The sequence below is a fragment of the Mesoplodon mirus genome (assembly GCF_964341445.2).
Source record: "Mesoplodon mirus genome assembly, chromosome: 17".
Taxonomy (NCBI): Eukaryota; Metazoa; Chordata; class Mammalia; order Artiodactyla; family Ziphiidae; genus Mesoplodon; species Mesoplodon mirus.
This window is the reverse complement of record NC_138993.1, coordinates 21,309,935-21,331,973: the sequence shown is the minus strand read 5'-3', so window position 1 is coordinate 21,331,973 and position 22,039 is coordinate 21,309,935. Positions and strand designations below refer to the sequence as shown.

The 22,039-nt window shown below is 44.1% G+C and overlaps 1 protein-coding gene across 2 annotated transcripts; it reads right to left on the bottom strand.

The window, feature by feature from the left end:
- Positions 1 to 285: 285 nt before the first annotated feature.
- TPT1 (tumor protein, translationally-controlled 1) lies at positions 286 to 4,072 on the bottom strand. 2 transcript variants are annotated; one of them, XM_082602499.1, is made up of 6 exons: positions 3,914 to 4,072; positions 3,574 to 3,647; positions 2,853 to 3,043; positions 2,370 to 2,475; positions 1,412 to 1,532; positions 286 to 495 (listed from the first exon to the last, which is right to left on the bottom strand). In XM_082602499.1, exons 1-6 carry the CDS (start codon positions 3,939 to 3,941, stop codon positions 386 to 388), a joined length of 630 nt encoding a protein of 209 aa, XP_082458625.1. In that variant the 5' UTR covers positions 3,942 to 4,072; the 3' UTR covers positions 286 to 385. The 2 variants fall into 2 exon arrangements, with proteins under 2 accessions (XP_082458625.1, XP_082458624.1); XM_082602498.1 differs by having other exon boundaries at positions 1,416 to 1,532; positions 3,914 to 4,070.
- Positions 4,073 to 22,039: the final 17,967 nt, after the last annotated feature.

Below are 22,039 nucleotides of genomic sequence, written 5' to 3'. Positions count from 1 at the left end.
TTTCTTCCAGAGTTAACTACTTCCATCTGTAGGTGATGAAACGTGTAAGACATCCACTTCAAATGTTGGCACTGCTATGAGCATGGTCTTCCCCTTTATTTCAACTCAGTTACTGTTGATTCTCGTTTATATTCCAAGTCCCGGAAGTGGTTTTCATTGCAGAAGTTATCTGAAGATGGTCTTATGCTTTCTAGTAGTGGTCTACAACCAGGTTCTAGCTTCTCCAGGAAGGCTACACAGGATGGATTTAGATATTACATATTAAACTAAGAGGCATTCTCTCAATTGAGTTTAAATGCATTTTATTTTTAGACAACCTACATGACATGTTTTTCCTCAAAAACAATGCCTCCGCTCCAAACAAATCAACATCAAAACGAAGAGCTCAAGATGACATCAGTCCCATTTGTCTAAGTCCTGGTGTTGTGTGGATGAAAAGCAGCAGCCAGCCAGTTATGACGAGCAGGTGATAGATCCAAACAGCCAAATTTGTTACTGTAAAAACAAGGAAGACCCCATTAACACCTTTCCAATATGAAAATATTTAACATTTCTAGGCTGCAAATGTATTCCCCTATTCAATCTGGGCTGCCACAAAGACAGACAGAAAGCGCAGGGATTTTTCTTTTGCATCCTAGTGCAAACCAAAAGAACAACAGCAGATTGTTCAAGGTCTATCAGCGGATGCAGAAATGTCTCATTCTGAGAAAGTTCCACTCACTTTGTTCTAACAAAAGCCTCACACATTCTTTGAGTCCCTTTAGACATTTTTGTTCATTGCTGCCCCAATCCTGTTTAGTGTAGCCTTAAATTTATCTTACTCCTAATTTACATAGAAGCCCCTGAAAGCTAGGATAATGAATGCCTTCATTTCTATATCGCCTCTAGCAATTCCTTGCACAGCAGACATTCATTTAATTTTAGTAAAGCAACTGGCATATTGGATCAGCGGCCAACTCTGAACTGTATTTACTAGAAGCTAGTAACATCAAGGCTTTCAGGACCAGCTGCCAATTATCAGTAAATAAGGGTGAACGGTTTCTTTACAAAAAGGTTTTAATACTCATGTATATGTGCAGCAAAATAGGAAGAGAAAGGCAGTCTGATTTCAACAAGCCATTTCTATAGGGAAGATAAACATAGTGTTATCTCTGATCTCTAGAGCTCAGTATTTAAGCTATGGTTTGTAATGTCACCTGTAAGTTTTCTGCAGATAAAGACTCTAAGCCTTTCTGTACCATAAAAATCTTTTACATGTGAAACACCCTCTTTATGCACCTAAGAGAAATAAGACCTAGAGCCTCAGTTTAAAATACTGTAGGATCCATTCTAACTATCCTAGTGGCAAAACAAGGATTATGCCTAGCATATCTCCATTTTTACATTAATGATTCAACCCACTTCTTTATACTCACACATTTTTCCATTTCTAGACCATCCTTAAAGAAAATCATATATGGGGTCACGCCATCCTCACGGTAGTCCAGCAGAGCAACCATGCCATCTGGATTCATGTTTTCACCAATAAAGAACTTAGGAAGCAAACAAATACTCAGAATTAGATTACACACGGATGTGTTGTATCAAAACAATAAATCAAAGGATGATTCAGAACACGGCTATTTAAATCAAGGGATTTCAGCAACTAAAGGCTATTTAAATCAAGGGATTTCAGCAACTAAAGGCTCTGATGCCTAGGAGAAAAAATGCTCACTAATCAAACTTCAGTTCACTCAAAGTACTAATAATAACCAAATAAAAGTACAGAGCAATCCAGGGACAGGAGGCTTTCAGGAAACTTACTCAGCCCCACACATCCATTTCCAAACCCTACAAACAAGGCTTTTTACATAGTCAAGCACAGGGAACATAAAGCTAGCAACGAGAGCATATCACATGAGAAATTATCTTATGGCCAGAGGATGTATGAAAACCAAAAAATTAAAGAGCCAGGTTGTGTTCGTTTTTTTTTTTTTTTAGGGGTAAAGGAAGGTCACTGAAGTTTCTCAATAGGACAAGCTCAGATCAGAAAGGGCTTCAGTGGCAACAAGACACATTGGAATTGGAAAGAGAAAACTGGAAGACTACTTAGGAGTTAACAAGCAATTCAAGAGAAAGAACTGGGAAATGTTATCTGAGTACAGATAAGATTCTGGAACCAGAAGACAAGATCTGGAAACATGCTTGGGAGCAGAGAAAGCTACTTCCTACAGCCTAGACTACTGGAGTTCAATCTATGAAGTATTTAAACTGTTCAAAAGACCGAGAAAATAACCACAGCTTAATTACATCAGAGATTCATCAAGCAACTCATTATTTGCTCAATTAAAATTGTACAATCCTTCGGTCCAAATATTTAAGTTATTTACCTGATAGTTTTTGAAATTAGCAAGGATATGCTTGATTTGTTCTGCAGCCCCTGTCATAAAAGGTTTTACTCTTTCTGGTCTCTGTTCTTCAAGCTTCCCTTTGATTCTAAAACAACATTTTATTGATAGGTTATTCGGTTCTGAGCAAAGTATATTTTCATTAAGTAAAAAATTACAAACTGAAACCAGCTGTCACTGAGCAAAATAACGTGGCGCACGCAACCAAGAAATTACTAGTTCACAGGAAGGATGTTTTAATCAACAAGACTGTTTCTAACTTGGAATTTCATCTAAAAAGGTAAAACCAAACCACATGCTCCAGTATGCTCACATTATTTTACTTATAGGAAAACAACCACCCTTCTGAGCTCATTAATAAAAAGACCTCTGACAAGCACGCCTGCCGCTAAAAATCTCAGTTAGCCAACCCCTAAATCCTAAAGGATTTTCAGACCTCGACTGGGGTGTGCCGGGATCACTTACGACTTCATGTAATCTTTGATGTACTTCTTGTAGGCTTCTTTTGTGAAGCTGGTTTCCTGCAAGTGATGGTTCATGACAATATCCACACCAGTGATTACTGTGCCTTCGGTACCTTCGCCCTCGGGGCCTTCAGCGGAGGCATTTCCACCAATGAGCGAGTCATCAATGTTACCCTCTGTCCTACTGACCATCTGCATTAAGAAAAAGTTTAGTTGCTACCACATCCTCGACTTTACCATAAACGCATCCAAAAAATCTATACTGGCACCTCACGTACCCGTCATCCTTCCACCAAACGTTTAGATCTTGTCGAACACCATGAACACATTATGGGAGAAAAAATTCTAAAATCGATTTCCTGCAACACCTCAGCTCAACAGTTCTTTGTTGACCGGAACGAAAAGGGGGTCATTTACAACCCAGTGGAAGTTTTGCGTGGACTGTCGGGTTGAAGAGCAAGTAGGGATAAGGCAAACGTTAAAGGACTTGGGGCTCCCAAACCGGAGACAACCTGTCCCGCACCGCCTGGGAGGAGGATGGGCGCCGAAGCGGCGGACCTATTTCCAGGCTCAGCTCCGCCTCCACTTTTCTAGAAAAACCCGAGCCCGGAAAGAGAGTCTCCTCCGCCAGGAGGCAACGGCGAGGATTGCACAACCCCCGGGCGGGGGAGCGGCGGAAACCCGAGCCTACCCAGCCCCGCGCCGCGACCCAGTCGACTCACCTTCCCCTCCACCTCCAGACACAGCCCGTCCGCGACCTCCCGGATCTTGTAGATGTCGGAGAACATCTCATCATCTGTTCGGGGACATATACCCGCCGGTCACGGTACGCCCGAGGCCCGAGCGGGCGCCATTTCCCGCGCCGGCCGGCCGCACGCGGCCCCCGCCCCTCCCCGGGCGCTCGAAACCCCGACGCGCGCCCCAAGCACCGACCCTCCTCGCTCCCAGGAAGGCGCCGGCATCCCCCAGGCCCACGACACGGCGACGGCGGCCGCCTCCCCGCCCCCACGCACACCCCCGTCCCCCGTGCGCGGCGTTAGGGGCAGTGCAGTCCCGACTCACGGCTGATGAGGTCCCGGTAGATGATCATGATGGCGACTGGAGGGAGACAACGGTGGCACTAGCTTAGGAGCACGGAGCTCAGAGCGAGCGCGGTGCAGCCGGAGCGGCGCTCGGGGGGAGGGGGGAGCGGGCGGAAAAGGCCGATTCTGCCGCTCCCCAACCTCATATAGAGGGCACGTCCCCCTACGTCATCTCCCGCTGCGCCTCCGGAAGCGCCGCAAGCGGTGACGTGGCACGCAGAGCCACGCGGTGGGCAGGGCAACTGCGCGGGCCGAGGGGAGGACAGGCGAGCATCCGGGGACTTGGCCCCGGGATCCAGTGCTTCGTGTTCCGCTGGGATCCGAGGCGGCCGAGGGAGAGGAGGCGGGGTGGGGAGGGGAGGGGAGAGGAGGGGGCAGAGGGAAAATGTCTGAGGGCTTGGAGAGGGGGGGATGGAGGGGGAGGAGCGCGCGGCGGAGGGAGGAGGAAGGGGCTCCCGGGCCCTTAGTGGTGGAAGCGGCGCCTGGGGCCCTGCCCATCCCGACACTTCTGGGTGGCCCTAGAAGGTGCTGGGCCTAGGTGAGGCTTAGATGAAGTCTCTTCAAGTTTCCGCCCCAGGCTTCGCCCAGCGCAAACTCCCACCCTTTCTGGGAGCAAAAGTGTCCGCTGTAAAGAACTTTGCATTTACGGAGGGTCCCCTCGAGGTCTGGAGACCGCGAGGCTGTCCACGAGGATGCGGTCAGGGGACTGGGCTTACGATCAGCCTCTGTAAGCTCTGAGAGCCTCGGAGAACTTTTCAGCGTTTGCCCCCAGGGCTGCCCCGCCTCGAGTTTTCTGACGCCTTTGTGGGGCAGAGCGAGTCCGAGTTGTGGGATCCAGGTCGTCCCGCCTGCCCCCTGGGAATAATCGTGGGGGGCGTAGAGTCTGTGGGAAGGGACTTGAAGAGGAAGGAAGGTGTCAAGGGAGTTTGCACAGGTTTCGCATCTCTCAGTTTGCTCCCGTATTTGGAAGTTTGCGGTTCCTAAGACAGCCATAAAATCTTCATGTTTCTGTTTTGCACTTGGTTTAGAATTAGGTCCTTTGTTTGAAAAAAGGGTATGTTGTCACTTTAAGGTAAAGTCGAAGTTATAACCCAGGCGCTAGAGGGTTAAATATAAAAGGTAGGAGCTTCCCACTGGCCGAAATTTTATTCGGACTTTAGACCCAATTACTCGGTATTTAAAAAAAAAAAAAGGGGCTTCCCTGGGGGCGCAGTGGTTGAGAGTCCTCCTGCCGATGCAGGGGACACCGGTTCGTGCCCCGGTCCGGGAGGATCCCACATGCCGCGGAGCGGCTGGGCCCGTGAGCCATGGCCGCTGAGCCTGCGCGTCCGGAGCCTGTGCTCCGCAACGGGAGAGACCACAGCAGTGGGAGGCCCGCGTACCGAAAAAAAAAAAAAGCCTGGTTTAGTCACGTCTTTGGTTTAAAGGCAAAGATATATAGCAGTATGAAACCGGAGAGCTTGTTCCGTTCCACAACTATATTTGTGCTCTGCTGTGTCCCTAGCACTGGGTTTTGCACAGAGGTCCCAATTGTGAACAAGTTAAATCCAGTCCTACCCGCACAGAAAATTTCATTCTAGTAAATCAAAAACAGGCAATTACAACACATTAACAATTTACCCCAGATCCAACAATAAAGCATTCCACACAATAAGAGAGAGCAACCCTTGTGAAAGAGCAGGGCACGAGACAGTGAATTGAGATTGATGGAGAAGTCAAGCTGAAAAAGAGCCGGGAAACGGGATCCTCCCTGGAAGATGGGGTGTGGGGCTGTACTGGACACCCCAGGAGTCACCAGATGACTGGAAGGAAGCTAAAACTGGGATGAAGGGGATCTGAAAACAAATGGACGTCTTCTGAGAGGTGGTCGACTAAGGATCGCTCAAACCTCTTATTTCTGGGATGTGTGAATGGAACATTATTATCCCAGGCATATCACAATTTAATTCTTTTCCTCAACTTTAACATTTTCAAATTATTCAGAAATCTTCCCATCACCCATGCAGTACCGTCAAACGTTATTCCCTCAACTCCTCTCCAGTTTTATGTTCAGTTAAAAGCTTTTTTTCAAGTTTTATAAGATAGCCACAGTGAAAAAGAGTACTGAAGTTACAATCAAAGCACCCTAGGTTGAAATCTTGGCTTTATCTGGTACTAGTCCTGTGACCTTGGGAAAGTCAGCCTCCCTAAGCCTAAGTATAAAATGGAATTTTTGTGAGTTAAAAGGGTTTTGGGGGGCTTCCCTGGTGGCGCAGTGGTTGAGAGTCTGCCTGCCGATTCAGGGGACACGGGTTCGTGCCCCGGTCCGGGAAGATCCCACATGGCGCGGAGCGGCTGGGCCCGTGAGCCATGGCCGCTGGGCCTGCGCGTCTGGAGCCTGTGCTCCGCAACGGGAGAGGCCACAACAGTGAGAGGCCCGCGTACTGCAAAAAAAAAAAAAAAAAATGGGTTTTGGGGAGTTAAATAAGATTTTTAAAAAATGCCTAGCATCCTCAATAGGTTATCAGTAAATATTAGTTGAATTTGGGTGCATAATTCTCCCCAAATTTTAATACTTTTCAAAATATTCCTGAAACTGTTCCATTAACCCTCTGTTATTTGGAAGTATTTGGAGGATTTAGTTGATAGATACTGTACTAAAGACATTCTTCTATTTAATCACAACACTCATGGTGGATCCCTGAAAGAATTTAACTTGTGTCCTTAAAAGATTTCTGTCTCAGGTTCATATTTGATAGCTCACGATAGTTCTGTGACTAGACATCCTAAAAATAAAATCTTAGGAAAATCTGATTTAAATTTTAGGGTATTTCATAAACTGCATCTTGTGGTCTAGGAAATCTGTGCTGTACCTTGAAAATATCTACTTAGAACACCAGTGATACCAGTAGTTGAGGGAAAGATAGTCACTGCTTGCAAGCCACCGACAAAATTGCATTTATCCAGGCTGATTGGCTTTTACTTAGGGATCATTTGAATATTTTTATTACATTTCTTTGCTTACAGTCATTGATTTCTAACAGAATCTAAGATTGTCCTAGATTTCACAGCTGAATATGACTTGGTATCTCTTACAATTAAAGAGATTTCCAAGACAATGTCTTCTGGTCTCTTCACACACAAGTCCTCACATGAGAAAAGCAGCTCAGGAGGGCTCTCCATTTTATCAGTTAGGGATTGACTACATGGCTTAAACACATAAGGGTTTATTCTCCCTTATAAAAAGAAATTCAAGGGTGTCGACTGAAAAAAAATGCACCATCTAATAGCTGGGAATTAGGTTTTATTTGGCGAACAAAACTGAGGACTTAAGCCTGGGACACAGCCTCTCAGACAGCTCTGAGGGACTGCTCTGAAGAGGTAAGGGAGGAGCCAGGATATAAGGAGTTTTCGCAACAAAGACCCGGGTAGATTTCTGTTAATTAAAGAAGCCGTGGATCTCAAGTTAAGGAATATAGCGCTTTTCTATGTATGGGAAGATGCAAGGGTCTGGGCTCACTGAAATCATTCCTTTGACATGCTCCTCAGCTCTCTGGGGCCAGTATCCTCTGCTTTCTCATCCTGAGTCTCCTCAGGGTGTATCACTGGGGAGGGAGAGCGGGGGTGGAGGGCTGCAGTGACTGAGGGCTTGGCAGCGGGCAGCCCGTTTGTCTCCATCCTGAGTTCCCTCTAGGCTCACCGTCCAAGGTGGCTGTAGCGGCTTGATGGCTGCAGCATCCTTTGTTTACTGATATAGCGGGCAGCATTTTTTCATTGATGGGGGATGCAGTCAGACGGAAGCTATGAAGCCGTGGTGGCTTCACGGGCATCGCAAACCCAGGATCTTCCTTTCTTCTCCATCATCCGTGAGATCTGTAATAGATGCTGGAATTCCAGCCATCACATCCATCTTTCAGACAGCCAGAAGAGGGGAAGGACCGTAGGGGTGCATTCTATCTACCTTCTAAAGAGCTATTCTAGAAGCACCACTGAGCAATTACAAGGACGGCAGCAAACTGTAGTCTGCTTGTTCATTGAGATAGGCTCATTACCACCCTAGGAATAAAATCAGGATTTTACTACTAGGGATGAATAGAGGCAGCTAGAAGCCCCTGTTGTACCCACAGTGCAAAGGGTCTGGTTCTCAGCCTAGAAGTGTCCACTTTGCTCACTGGGGGTCAGGTTCAAGCTCATAACAGATTGATTTGCCAACCAGAATACTGTTAATTTAGGATGAGAAATTCCTCGCTGGTTAGATGTAGTGTAGAAAGTAGTTATGTTTCAGAAAACGTGGTTTGATCAATAAGGAATTAAGCAGAGGGGGTTGGAATGCAGCATATGGTTGTGACAGAAGGTGATTAGGAATGAACCAGCCAAGCTGGACTGTTCTTGGTGTGTGGTCTGAACCCCTTCCTTTGGAGATGTGTTAAAGAATTCTTATTGCTCTTTTTTCCTAGTCTTCATACTCTGCTAACAAATCATTGCTTTAGTCAAGTTACAAGGCAAGGTTCTTTGCTTTAGAGTGGAGCTGTCCAAAAGAACTTTATTGGACAAGGAAATGTTCTATATCTGCTCTGTCCAACACCGTAGCCACTAGGCCACAAGTGGCTATGTGCACTTGAACTATGGCTAGTGTGACTATAGAGCTGAATGTTTATTTCTATTTCACTTTAATTAATTTAAATTTAGGTATCCATGGCTAGTAACTTTACTGCGCAGCAGAGCTCTGTAATGTAAGCTCTACGAGGTGAGGGGTGTCATTTTGTTAACTGCTGAACCCCAGGAACCAGAACAGGGCCTGACTTAATAATTATTGATCAATGAGTGGAAGAGATGATGTTTTCTTCATTTCTCTTAATTAGATTAAGTCTAATTCCAACTCAGTTGATTAATTGGATTTAGCATACTGTATATCCAAAACCTGGTATCACAGTGCTTTTCAGACTGAGAATTTAGTGAATAGTGACTAACTTTATTAAAAATGAAATAGGATAAAAAAGAACATAGACTCACATGTGGTAAAGATGAGTATTGTTTCATGAAACTTTTGTCTTAGATTTATACATGTATATATGCACTGGATCTCAATGTAAGACGTATTTCTTCACATGACTCTCGGCCCAAGAGGTTTGAAATCATTGATTTAGGCAAATTTTCTTTTCAAATCTATTTCTTGGCAGCATCTTTTAGTGGAATGCACCCCAAGATTCAGTGAACACTTATTTTTGACTCTGTTGCCCTTTTGGACAAGGTTCTTGTGGCCTTATGTTCTGTGAGATGTTTATGCTCAACAGGAGGATACCAAGGCCAGCTCCTAGGAACATCTAGGCCTAGCTCAGAGTACAGGTTCCTATCCTCTTAAGTGAAACCAAGCAACATAACTAATGTAACTTCCATTGGTGTTTTTTTTCTGTTTGTTTGTTTTTTTGCACTACGCGGGCCTCTCACTGTTGTGGCCTCTCCCGTTGCGGAGCACAGGCTCCAGACACGCAGGCCCAGCGGCCATGGCTCACGGGCCTAGCCGCTCCGCAGCATGTGGGATCTTCCCGGACCGGGGCACAAACCTGTGTCCCCTGCATTGGCAGGCGGACTCTCAACCACTGCGCCACCAGGGAAGCCCCCCATTGGTGTTTTTGACGAATGTAAAGTGATCACTAGAATCTAAGATGTTTTCAGATGTTTGAAAATTTCTTTTAGCTTTGAAAAATAGGATGTTTTTCTGATTATAAAATAATAATACACATTATAGAGTATTTATAAACCATAGAAGAAGCCACCGATAACTAGTATTGACGTCTTAATATTCTCAGTTTGTAGATTTATGAAAAGGGGGTGTGTGGGATCCGGCTGATGTTAAAGCAACTTCTCCATCATAAGACTTTAGGGCATTGGTCTGTTTTGCTTTAGGCTTGCTCTAAGAGGAGAGATCTATGAACAAGCCAGTTCAAAGATCTCTTGGTTGGGGGACTTCCCTGGCGGTCCAGTGGTTAAGACTCTGCCCTTCCAATGCAGGGGGCACGGGTTCAGTCCCTGGTCAGGGAACTAAGATCCTGCATGCCGTGCAGCGTGGCCAAAATATAAATAAACAAATAAAAATTAAAATAAAAATTGTCCCACTTCAAAGATCTCTTCTTTGGGACTACTTTTAATTACTTTTAGACTGAATTTTTGAATATCTCTAGTAAAAGATTATTAGGCTAATCAGTGAGCTGGGTAGGTAACTCCAGCTTTCCCATTCTAAATCTCTCTTACGTCTATCAGAAAATTGTTCAAGTATTTTTCATTTATTATGAATATTTTCCCATATCAGTAGCTCTTCATCTAAAATGCCATCTAAAATTATTATAAATATTCCAACTGATGAATGTACTATAATTTATTTTTAAATTATACATCCAAAAATTGGGAAACACAGAGATGCACAAAAAATCTTTTAATATATGTATTCAGGTACCCACCAACCACAATAAATAACTGCTAACATTTTTTCATATTTGCTTAAAGTTTTTTTTTTTTTTTAATAAAAATATTACAGGGCTTCCCTGGTGGCACAGTGGTTAAGAATCCACCTGCCAATGCAGGGCACATGGGTTCAATCCCTCATCCGGGAAGATCCCACATGCCGCAGAGCAACTAAGCCCGTGCGCCACAACTACTGAGCCCGTGCTGTAGAGCCCGCGAGCCACAACTACTGAAGCCCGCGCGCCTAGAGCCCATGCTCCGCAACAAGAGAAGCCACTGCAATAAGAAGCCCGCGCACCGCAACAAAGAGTAGCCCCCGTTCTCCGCAACTAGAGAAAGCCTGCGCACAGCAACGAAGACCTAACACAGCCAAAAGTAAATTAAAAAAAAAATTACAGATAAAATTGAAGTCTACTTTATCCTCCTTTATCTCCTTCCAGAGGTCCTTCCCCCTCCCCACCAATACCCCCTTCAGGTAACCACATCGTCCGTATCCACATTCCAGTAAGAAAGGAATAAGCAGAAATCGGAGGGTCTACTCCTGCCCTTTGGGGCCTGACCCAGCAGTTGCACATATCACTGACTTCTTTTATCTTATTTCCAGAACCTAATCACAGAGCCCTCAGCTCCAAGGGTGGCTAGGAAATATATTCTTTATGCTGGTTGGAAAATGGATAGGGAGTTGGAAGAATGAGCAGTCTCAAACATAGCCATTTTGGCACTTCCGTGTTCTGTGGCATACGGGAGGAGAAAGCACAGAATTAAGTCAGAGGAAAAAAAATTTTTTTTTGTATTAAAGAACTTCACATGACCTTTTAATTTATTTATTTATTTTTATTTTTGGCTGTGTTTTGGGTCTTCGTTTCTGTGCGAGGGCTTTCTCCCATTGCGGAGCACAGGCTCCAGACGCGCAGGCTCAGTTGCTGTGACTCACGGGCCCAGTTGCTCCACGGCATGTGGGATCCTCCAAGACCAGGGCTCAAACCCGTGTCCCCTGTACTGGCAGGCAGACTCTCAACCGCTGCGCCACCAGGGAAGCCCCAAGTCAGAGAAAAATTTAATGGCTATGAAATAGTGGCTGACTTTTCCCTCAGTTTCTCCATCTTGTGTCACAGAATTAACATTGGATGTAGAAGTACTTTGTCATCATGAATGAATGAATGAATGAACAAATGAATAAACAAATAGTAGAGTTATTTCCATACTTATTGCTGTCTTCCTTCCAGATCACTGACTTGTTGTCCGGCTTACTCCTCTTTTCATTACATGGCCTCTCCTTTCCTGGTGCATCCTGCCCGTCTGCCCATCCCTCCCCATAATAAGTCATGGAATTCAGCACATAGTAGGAATCCAATACCATTTTTTTTTTCCAATACCATTTTAGAATATCAAAGAAAATTTAGGATTTTGAAATAAAGGGCCTGAAGGTAGTAAAATCTCATTATGAGAACAAAGCAAGTTACAGAATAGTATAAATAGTATCAGTATCCCTTTTAGGAAAAGAATATCTCTTTGCACGTGTATAAAACTTTTCAGGTGTTTCATATTAAAGTATTAATAGTGATTACTATGGGGACTGTGATCGGGATTAATGTGGAGAAGAGTTAGAGTTTTATTTTTAATTTTATACCCAGTAGTACTCTTTGAATCTTTAACATGTATATGTGTTACTTTTATAATTAAATTAAAATATTATAGTGCAGTGCTTCCCAAACTTTGGGAGTTTATGTACCAATAACATTTCCAGGGGATTCCCTGGAGGTCCAGTGCCAGGACTCGGCACTTTCTCTGCCATGGCCCGGGTTCATTCCCTGGTCGGAGAACTAAGATCCCACAAGCTGCACAGCACAGCCAAAAAAAAAAAAAAATTTCCAAGAAATTTGAGTCTCCATATAAGTTTGCCAATAAAGCCATTAAAAGTATAAACACAACTGTGGTCTACAATTGCCATTTCATGAATCAAAGGGCATAGTCTCTAAGTAATGGGTGATCCTCTAAATTGAATACACTTAATTCTGTGAAAAATACATTATGTTGTCCTTATTTTTCTCATTTTTGCTTTGGATCTTTAAAAAAACTTTGTAGTTTGGGTTTCTTGGCATTTTTATACTTGGCACAGATAGGACGAGTGATTTGCCCAAGGACAAACAGCCAGTGGATAGCAGAGGGGAGGGATCCAGCTTTATGGACTTCTGGCTCCCAATGGGGTCCTTCTGGTTGAATAAACAAATGAATAAATACTTGAATATGGCTAGATACTCTGAATTCTGACACCAGAATTCAAGCTTTTTAGAATGAATTAACCCAACACTTGTATTAGAAGGGCAGCAATGAAAAAAAAGTGAAAATCCAAAACAGGATGTTTCGGAGACAGTATTTAGCTGGTCTAATTCATATTGAAATTTATCACATAGTTGAGACAAACAGGGAAGAAAACAATAGTAGACCTCTTCATTAAGCTGTTGGCATGGCAACTGTAATTTTTCAAGGCTGCCTTAGCTGGGGTCACTGGAATGTTAACAATGAAAAGAAATTAATTTTTTCTTTAGAGCTCATAGAGCACACTAAGGCATAGTAATTTATAACTGCTTTTAGAGCAATTTAATACTATTTGAAATATCAGATATGTAAAAATGTATTCAAAAGTCCAAGAACTAAAATTATAGAAATGTATATAGGAATATATATTATGTTAATAAAATATAAATATATTTAAAATATATTAACCTGAAATATATATGATATAAAACTATAAACGTATGTAATGTAAAATAGAAATATTATAAAAATAAAATAAATATATCATGTATATTCCTATACATAAGTTATATATACAATGTAAACATATTTATAGAAATATATATGACCATGAATATATAATTTTTTATTGGCCCATTTTTGTCCTACCCTATATTGTATATCCTTTAGTATAGGTGTAGAAGTTGACACCATTCTCAAAAACTGTCCCAAAATGACGAGAATTAGATTTGTAACAAGTAGTTCTATGTTGATGAGGAAATACACTTCCAAGTAGTCTTTCTTGTCACAATTCTGTGATGAGAAATAAATAAATAAATAAATATAAATAAATAAATTTTTAAAAAAAGAATCACTTGGAAAACTTTTTTTTTAATTTATTTATTTATTGTTTATTTATTTTTGGCTGTGTTGGGTCTTCACTGCTGTGCGTGGGCTTTCTCTAGTTGCAGTGAGTGGGGGCTACTCTTCATTGTGGTGTGCGGGCTTCTCATGGCAGTGGCTTTGTGCTGCAGAGCACAGGCTCTAGGCACACAGGCCTAGTAGTTGTGGCACACGGGCTCAGTAGTTGTGGCTCGCGGGCTCTAGAGCGCAGGCTCAGTAGTTGTGGCACATGGGCTTAGTTGCTCCGCGGCATGTGGGATCTTCCTGGACCAGGGCTCGAACCTGTGTCCCCTGCATTGGCAGGCAGATTCTTAACCACTGCGCCACCAGGGAAGCCCTGGAAAACTTTTTAAAAATCCTGATGCCCAGGCTATTCTCCAGATCAAAGAAATTAGGTTCTCTGTGAGTGGGACACAGGTATCAGAATTTTGTAAAGCTCTCCAGGTAATGCCAGTATGCAGCCAAGATTGAGAATCTCTGTCTTAAGGCATTTTAATAAGAGAGTTTTTCAAAATAATGGTCAAGAGAAGCAACTTGATATCTTTTAAAAGTACAAGTGCCTGATAAAGGAAGCCAGAAGGAGAAAACAGCTAAGTGGTTTTGGAGCTTGCTGTCTGCAGGCTGACAGAGTATGATCATCCTGACTCCTCAGAAGAGAATTGCTCAACAGTCAAGGTTTGGAGGGTGAGCCAACCTTGGGAGGGCTGAATGATGAGAAAGAGATTGCTGAAAATGCCTCACTTACTCTTTTTATCTCTCGCTGAAAAAGAAGCTACTAACTGTCTACACAAATTAAAGGTACAATTGGGCTGAGATTGTCACCTTCTCCACAGGCCTTCCAAAGGCCACCATGTTTAAAATTGTAATCTCTCATCTCTTCTTGGAAATCCCCATTCTTCTTTTCTCTCTAATTTTTCTCTGTAGCACTTATCAACAACCAACATGCTATTTCTTTTAATTGGTTTTTATCTTCTGCCTGCCCTCAGGACAGCAGAGCGATAGAGCTTGCCGTCTTTGCTCACGGATGTATCCCCAGTGCCTAGAACAGTGTAGACACCCAGTCAATAACTGGTCAAAGAATGGATCTCAGGGCTTCCCTGGTGGCGCAGTGGTTGAGAGTCTGCCTGCCGATGCAGGGGATGCGGGTTCGTGCCCCGGTCCGGGAAGATCCCACATGCCGCAGAGTGGCTGGGCCCGTGACCCATGGCCGTTGAGCCTGCGTGTCCGCAGCCTGTGCTCCGCAACGGAAGAGGCCACAACAGTGAGAGGCCCGCGTACTGAAAAAAAAAAAAAAAAAAAGAATGGATCTCAGATCAAGACTAATAATAGTAACTAATATAGGTTTAGTCTTATATTCCAGCGCAGCAACCCTATGAGGTAGTCACATTTGTGTAATCAGCTTTTCTGAATCCCTTTATGACCTGCAATTTAGGTTCTTGGCAGTGCCATTGACAAAAGATAAAGATGGAAGAACAGCAGCTAGTGGCTAGAGGAAGCTGTTTGGATAAGTTAACCTAGAAAAGAGCTCTTCCCTTGAAGCAGGAAAACTGCTCTAAGACATACTGTTCAGGGAAAAATGCAAGTGGTAGAACAGCAGGACATGTGCAGCAGAACGCACATTTAACACCCAGGCGCACATAATATACCCAGCACGTTGCTATAGATACGTGCATGTATTTGCAAAAGTGTAGATGACAGTCCAGGAGGATATGCAGCAAACAGATAACAGTGGCTAACTTTGGGAGGCATCGGGGTGAAGGAAAAACATGGTTAAGGGGAGCTTCGGTGCTCATTGTGATGCTTGGATTGTAATGTATCACAAGGATGTTTTCACATATAATTTCACATTTAATTTCTAAAACATTCTTTGTCTCCTAGATACCAAACATAATAATACATTTGTATTATTTATTTAAAGTATGGGGGAAATTCTTATATTATTTATAGACAGTGTATAACGAAAATGCATTACAGAAATAAGAAGCATATGTACCTAGAAGAGCTATGGGCCCTCTATTCCTGAATCGTGCAGCGAGAGACAGTGCGTTTTCAGATCACTTAATAAGCATAGAGCGTGTGTGTGTGAGTGTGGGTGCGTGCGTGTGTGCATGTGCTAGCCTGATTTTGATCCAAAAAATTGACCCATAAATTACTTTGCTAAAAAACGGCAGCAAGGGGCTTCCCTGATGGTGCAGTGGTTAAGAATCCGCCTGCCGATGTAGAGAACATGGGTTCAAGCCCTGATCCGGGAAGATCCCACATGCCGCGGAGCAACTAAGCCCGTGCGCCACAACTACTGAGCCCATGCACCTAGAGCCCATGCTCCGCAACAAGAGAAGCCACTGCAATGAGAAGCCCATGCATCGCAACGAAGAGCAGCCCCCACTCGCCGCAACTAGAGAAAGCCCGTGCGCAGCAACGAAGACCCAACACAGCCAAAAATAAATACATTAATTAAAAAAAAAAAACGGCAGCAAGTACTTATTAGGGAGCAGTGAGGGAGGGGTGGGTGGAGGCTTGTTAACACGCTGCAGGAGGAAGATAGCTTATCTTTGGCTTTCCATTCTTTCAAGCCGAGAGCACACTGGCGTGGGAATTAGAGATAATATAACTTGGAGAGTAGATTCATTTCTTTTCCTTACACTTTGCCCTGCTTGAAAAATTACCAGTAGCAGTTTGTAGAGTTCTGTGTAGCACACAGCACCTTTAAAAATGAATGAGGCAATAAGTGCAAACAGAAAATGAGAGTAAGACAGTAAGATGAAGCCAGGGGTAAGGATGCTATCAAACTGAGTGTCAGTCATCAAGCTCTGCACAGTCATCAGAGGTGGCCTCAAAATTTGGTCAGGAGCTTTTAGCAACCGAAAACAGGATGGAGGGAGAATCTAATTAGTTATAAGATCCACCATCATTTTTTTAAATTAATTATTTATTTATCTTTTTTTTTGGCTGTGTTGGGTCTTCGTTGCTGCGCACGGGCTTTCTCTAGTTGCGGCGAGCAGGGGCTACTCTTCGTTGCGGTGGTTTTTCTTGTTGAGGAGCATGGGCTCTAGGCGCGCCGGCTTCATTAGTTTTGGCACGTGGGCCCAGTAGTTGTGGCTCGCGGGCTCTAGAGTGCAGGCTCAGTAGTTGTGACGCACGGACTTAGTTGCTCCGTGGCATGTGGGATCTTCCCGGACCAGGGCTCGAACCTGTGTCCCCTGCATTGGCAGGCAGATTCTTAACCACTGCGCCACCAGGGAAGTCCTTCCACCATTGTTTTTGTATTAAAAAAATCAGTTTTTCTAGGAAAAACCTTTTTTTTTAAAGCGTCCAATAATGAGACACACAAGGCATTTCTCCCATGAGTCCTCATCAGTAAATATCCCTACAGTAAATCAGTACATGTAGTAATGGGTTATTCATACGATTTTCATTTGTTTGTTTGTTTTTTTGCCACACCACGTGGCCTGCAGGATCTTAGTTCCCCAACCAGGAATCGAAACCGGCCCCAGCAGTGAAAGCACGGAGTCCTAACCACTGGACCGCCAGGGAATTCCCTACGGCTTATTTCTTATAGCCTCCTTCAGTGCAGTCCTTATGTTCAAACTCAATTCAGTAGAAATAATTATACTAGCAGGTGGAACAAGGGGATCCCGCCTCTCAGCTTTCTGAGGTCTGGACTCATTCAGAGATAAAATTATTGTATGATCTGCAATGGACAGAATATTCTTCAAGCAACGTACCACACGTATTGTTTCTGTAACACATATGTCTGCTGGGATCCCCTGTCCCCAGGAAACCCAGATAAGGTTGGCACGTACCCTCTGAGGAAATCCAAAACCCTCCCCAAGATTTCTGGTGATGTGTATATCATCCTCATAGTCACTGGCAAAATGTAGGGGAGAAACAGGGTGCATGACCTCCCAGCATTGCAGCTTCAGACTGCACTCTGTGGGTCTCTGTTGTTAAAATATCCTTAGCCACCCACTCCGACTTCCCTCATCCCCCAGCCAGACCAGTTCCTGGCCCTTCTCTCTCCTCCACCCCAATCCCCCACTTTCCCCGTCAGAAGAAAAAAGAGAGAGAGAGAGACAAATCCCTCTTGTTTTCTCAGGCAGAGGCAGCTTAACCATGTCTTTCTCCTTCTTTCCATGTCCCTCACTCTTATTACAAGACGATTTGTTAAAGTCTTTTCCCAAAGGTGGTTCTTTTCCAAGAGGAAAAAAAATTATTAGCATGCGAGCTTTTGGGGAGACTCAAGCAGTATTAATTTTTTATTTGTTCATTCAGCACATGTATATGGAGCAATTACTCTGTGCATGGCAGGCAGCTACCTGCTAGATGGACCACATGAACAGGACAGAGTCCTTGCTCTGAAGGAAAAGGGGGGCAGACAGGAGATTAAACATGCAAATTGTAATAGTGTCCTAAGCCTCACTGTAGGGGAAGGTCAGAATGCTGCTGACAGCATCTAACTCAGATAAAAGTCAATCAAAATAGCAATTGGAATTCCCTGGCGGTCCAGCGGTTAGGACTCTGCGCTTTCACTGCCGAGGGTGCGGGTTCAATCCCTGGTCACAGAACTAATATCCCGCAAGCCGGGCTTCCCTGGTGGCGCAGTAGTTAAGAATCCGCCTGCCAATGCAGGGAACACAAGTTCGAGCCCTGGTCCGGGAAGATCCCACGTGCCGTGGAGCAACTAAGCCCGTGCGCCACAACTACTCAGCCTGAGTTCTAGAGCCCGTGAGCCTCAACTACTGAAGCTGGTGTGCCTAGAGCCCGTGCTCCGCAAGAAGAGAAGCCCTCGCAATGAGAAGTCCGCACACCGCAATGGAGTAGCCCCCGCTCTCCGCAACTAGAGAAAACCCGCGCGCAGCAATGAAGACCCAATACAGCCAAAAATAAATAAATAAATAAATAAATTTTTTTACAAATCAATTCATTTCTTTAAAGAATATCAAAACTGTCTGAAAGGGCTTCCCTGGTGGCGCAATGGTTGAGAGTCCGCCTGCCGATGCAGGGGGCGTGGGTTCGTGCCCCGGTCCGCGAAGATCCCACATGCCACGGAGCGGCTGGTCCCGTGAGCCATGGCCGCTGAGCCTGCGCGTCCAGAGCCTGTGCTCCGCAACGCGAGAAGCCACAGCAGTGAGAGGCCCGCGTACCGCAAAAAAAAAAAAAAAAAACAAACCTGTGAAGATAACACTCAAAGCAAAGTTTATAACTTTTAGACTACCTTTCATAACTGTCTTTTAGCAGGGACCTAGAATTGCTAATATTTACCTATGTGACCATGTTGGGGTCTTTGAGGGGGCACAGTGATGATGCCTTTCTACCTCATTGGGGTTCAGCATCAATTAAGATATAAAATCAAGGAGTCAGCAAGTGGAGACCAAAATGTCACCTTTATTGCTGACAAAGGCCCAGTTGGAAGTCAGAGATTCTGTCTGTGGGAGAGAGACTTCCTAATACTTAACCCCAAAATGAGGCCAACTTGCCTATAAACCACAGTACGTAGAGAAGAGTGGTAGGCCAGGCCCTAAGAGGAAGAAAAAGAGGAAGGGGTTGGACCGCATATGTCCAGGGTATCCTTCCAAACTCACCAAGTGGGTGAGAGGAGGGAGAGGCGGGGCAAGACGATTCCCACGGCAAACAGAATATGCCTTTTGGTCCCTTCCAGCAGGGGTCCCCAACCCCTGGGCCGCCGACCAGTACCAGTCCTCGGCCTGTTAGGAACGGGGCCGAGCAGCGGGTGAGCAAGCGAAGCTTCCTCTGCCGCTCCCCGTCGCTCCCCACCACTCCCATTACCGCCTGAACTGTCACCCCCCCCAGCCCCCCGTGGAAAAAGTGTCTTCCACCAAAGTGGTCCCTGGTGCCAAAAAGGTCGGGGACCGCTGCTTTACAGGATGTCTGTGAAGTTAGGGTAGCTAGTGCCATATCTGAAGAAATTTGACTTGCCACTTTAATTTGAATTGGTTTGAATAAGAATGCATGTGGGATGAGAAGGGAGCTAGTTGGTACCCATCCCTGGGCCTGTGGTCAGGGAGGAGGCCTAGGGTGACTGTGCTACATATGCTGGGAGTGGTCGGGGGGATGGATATTTTTGTTCTTGGGAACAGATCTGCTCCAGGTGGCCATGAACCTACTAAGTGTGAGCCTGGGGTGACAGAGTTTGGAAACAAGCAGAGGTCAGCTTTTGAGATAGGGCATGGGTGGTCTTAGGTCAGATCTGTGATTCTTATCCTTTATTCTTTTGGACACCTGCTTGTGTTTCCAGTTGCTTAGAGACCTTTGCTTGGCTGTAGAAGGAATGCATCCTGTTCAGAGAATATAGATCCTTTCCTTGGTGTGCTTTGGGAAGTTACAACATGGTGATGGGAGCCTCACCCACAAGCTCTCATACAAATTCACATTTAATCCTTGCCCCACAGGCCCAGAGTCTGAAAGAAATTAGCCAGACCAAGAAAAACAAGGCTCTGCACCTATGAACATTTTAATTAACATTTTAAGCATGCTATGTGTCTACCACAGTGGCTCTCAAGGTGTGGTCCCCAAGATCTTTTCAGGAGTCTAATACACCAAAACTATTTTCATAATAGTGCCAAGCTGTTATTTGCTTTTTTCATTCTCATATTCTCACAATGTTCCATAGAGTTTTTCAGAGGCTACATGATGTGTGATATTGGAATAGATTTAATGCAAAAGCAGGTATAAACTCAGCTGTTAAAGGTATTTGAAAAAAAATGTAAAATAATGCCTCTTTTCTCACTAACTTCTGTTTTGGAAAATATAGTTATTATTCATAAAATGCTATTTATCTTAACATGTAATGGGCTTATTATTGTTATTTTTAAAAAATATTTATTTATTTGGCTGTGCCAGGTCTTAGTTGCGGCATGCAGGATTTTTTTAGCTGTGGCATGTGGAATCTTTTAGTTGCAGCGTGTGGGCTCTTAGCTGTGGCATGTGGGATCTAGTTCCCTGACCAGGGATGGAACCCGGGCCCCCTGCATTGGGAGCACAGAGTCCTTTTTTCTTTTTGAAATAGAAGTACAGTCACACCTTGTTTTATTGCACTTCACTTTTTTTTTAAATAATTCTTTTTTAATATTTATTTTTTGGCTGCGTTGGGTCTTAGTTGTGACACGCAGGATCTTTTGTAGCGCATGGGCTCTGTAGTTGCGGCACACGGCCTTAGTTGCCCCGCAGCTTATGGGGTCTTAGTTCCCCGACCAGAGATCAAACCCACACCCCCTGCAGTGGAAGCGCAGAGTCTTAACCACTGGACCACCAGGGAAGTCCTGCTATTTTAATACTTTTATTTAATGTATTCTATTTAATGTATTTTATTTTAATGTATTTAATGTATTTTGTTTAATATATTTTATTTAAATACATATTTTAAAATTTCAACATCTAATATAGTAAATATCCAAAGATATAATCTGCATAAACAAAGGCATTCAGAGTCCTCAATACTTTTTTTAATCAAAGTATAGTTAATTTACAGTATTATATTACTTTCAGGTGTACAGCATAGTGATTCAGTATTTTTGCACATTATACTCCATTATAGACTATTACAAGATAATGGCTATAATTCCCTGTGCTATACAGTATATTCTTGTTGCTTATCTATTTTATACATATTAGTTTGTACCTGTTAATCCCATACCCCTAATTTGTCCCTCCCTCCTTCCCTCTCCTCTTTGGTAACCACAGTTTGTTTCCCTCAATAATTTTTAAAAGTGTAAAGAGTTAAATTCAATGCATATTGTATCTTGGAACAGAAAAAGCACATTAGTGGGAAAACTGATGAAATCCAAACAAAATCTGTAGTTTCATTAATAGTATTGGATCAATTTAATTTCTTAGCTTTGGTAAATGTATTGTTGTTACATGAGATGTTAACATTAGGGAAAGTTGGGTGAAGGTTATATGGGAACTCTCTGTACTATCTTTCTATTCTTCTGTAAATCTAGAATTATTTCAAAGTAAGAAGTTTTTTTAAAAAAAGTGTAAACGGATCTGGAGACCAAAGAATTTGAGAACCACTTAGTTACCATATACCAAGCCCTGTGTTGGGATCTGGAAATATAAAACTAAATAGGGGGACTTTCCTGGTGGCGCAGTGGTTAAGAATCCACCTGCCAGGGCTTCCCTGGTGGCGCAGTGGTTGAGAGCCTGCCTGCCGATGCAGGGGACACGGGTTCGTGCCCCGGTCAGGGAGGATCCCACATGCCGCAGAGCGGCTGGGCCTGTGAGCCATGGCCGCTGAGCCTGCGTGTCCGGAGCTTGTGCTCCGCAACGGGAGAGGCCACAACAGTGAGAGGCCCGCATACCGCAAAAAAAAAAAAAAAAAAAAGAATCCACCTGCCAATGCAGGGGACAAGCGTTCGAGCCCAGGTCCGGGAAGATCCCACATGCTGCGGAGCAACTAAGCCCATGTACCACAACTACTGAACCTGTGCTCTAGAGCCTGTGAACCACAACTACTGACCCCACGTGCCACAACTACTGAAGCCCGCGCACCTAGAGCCCATGT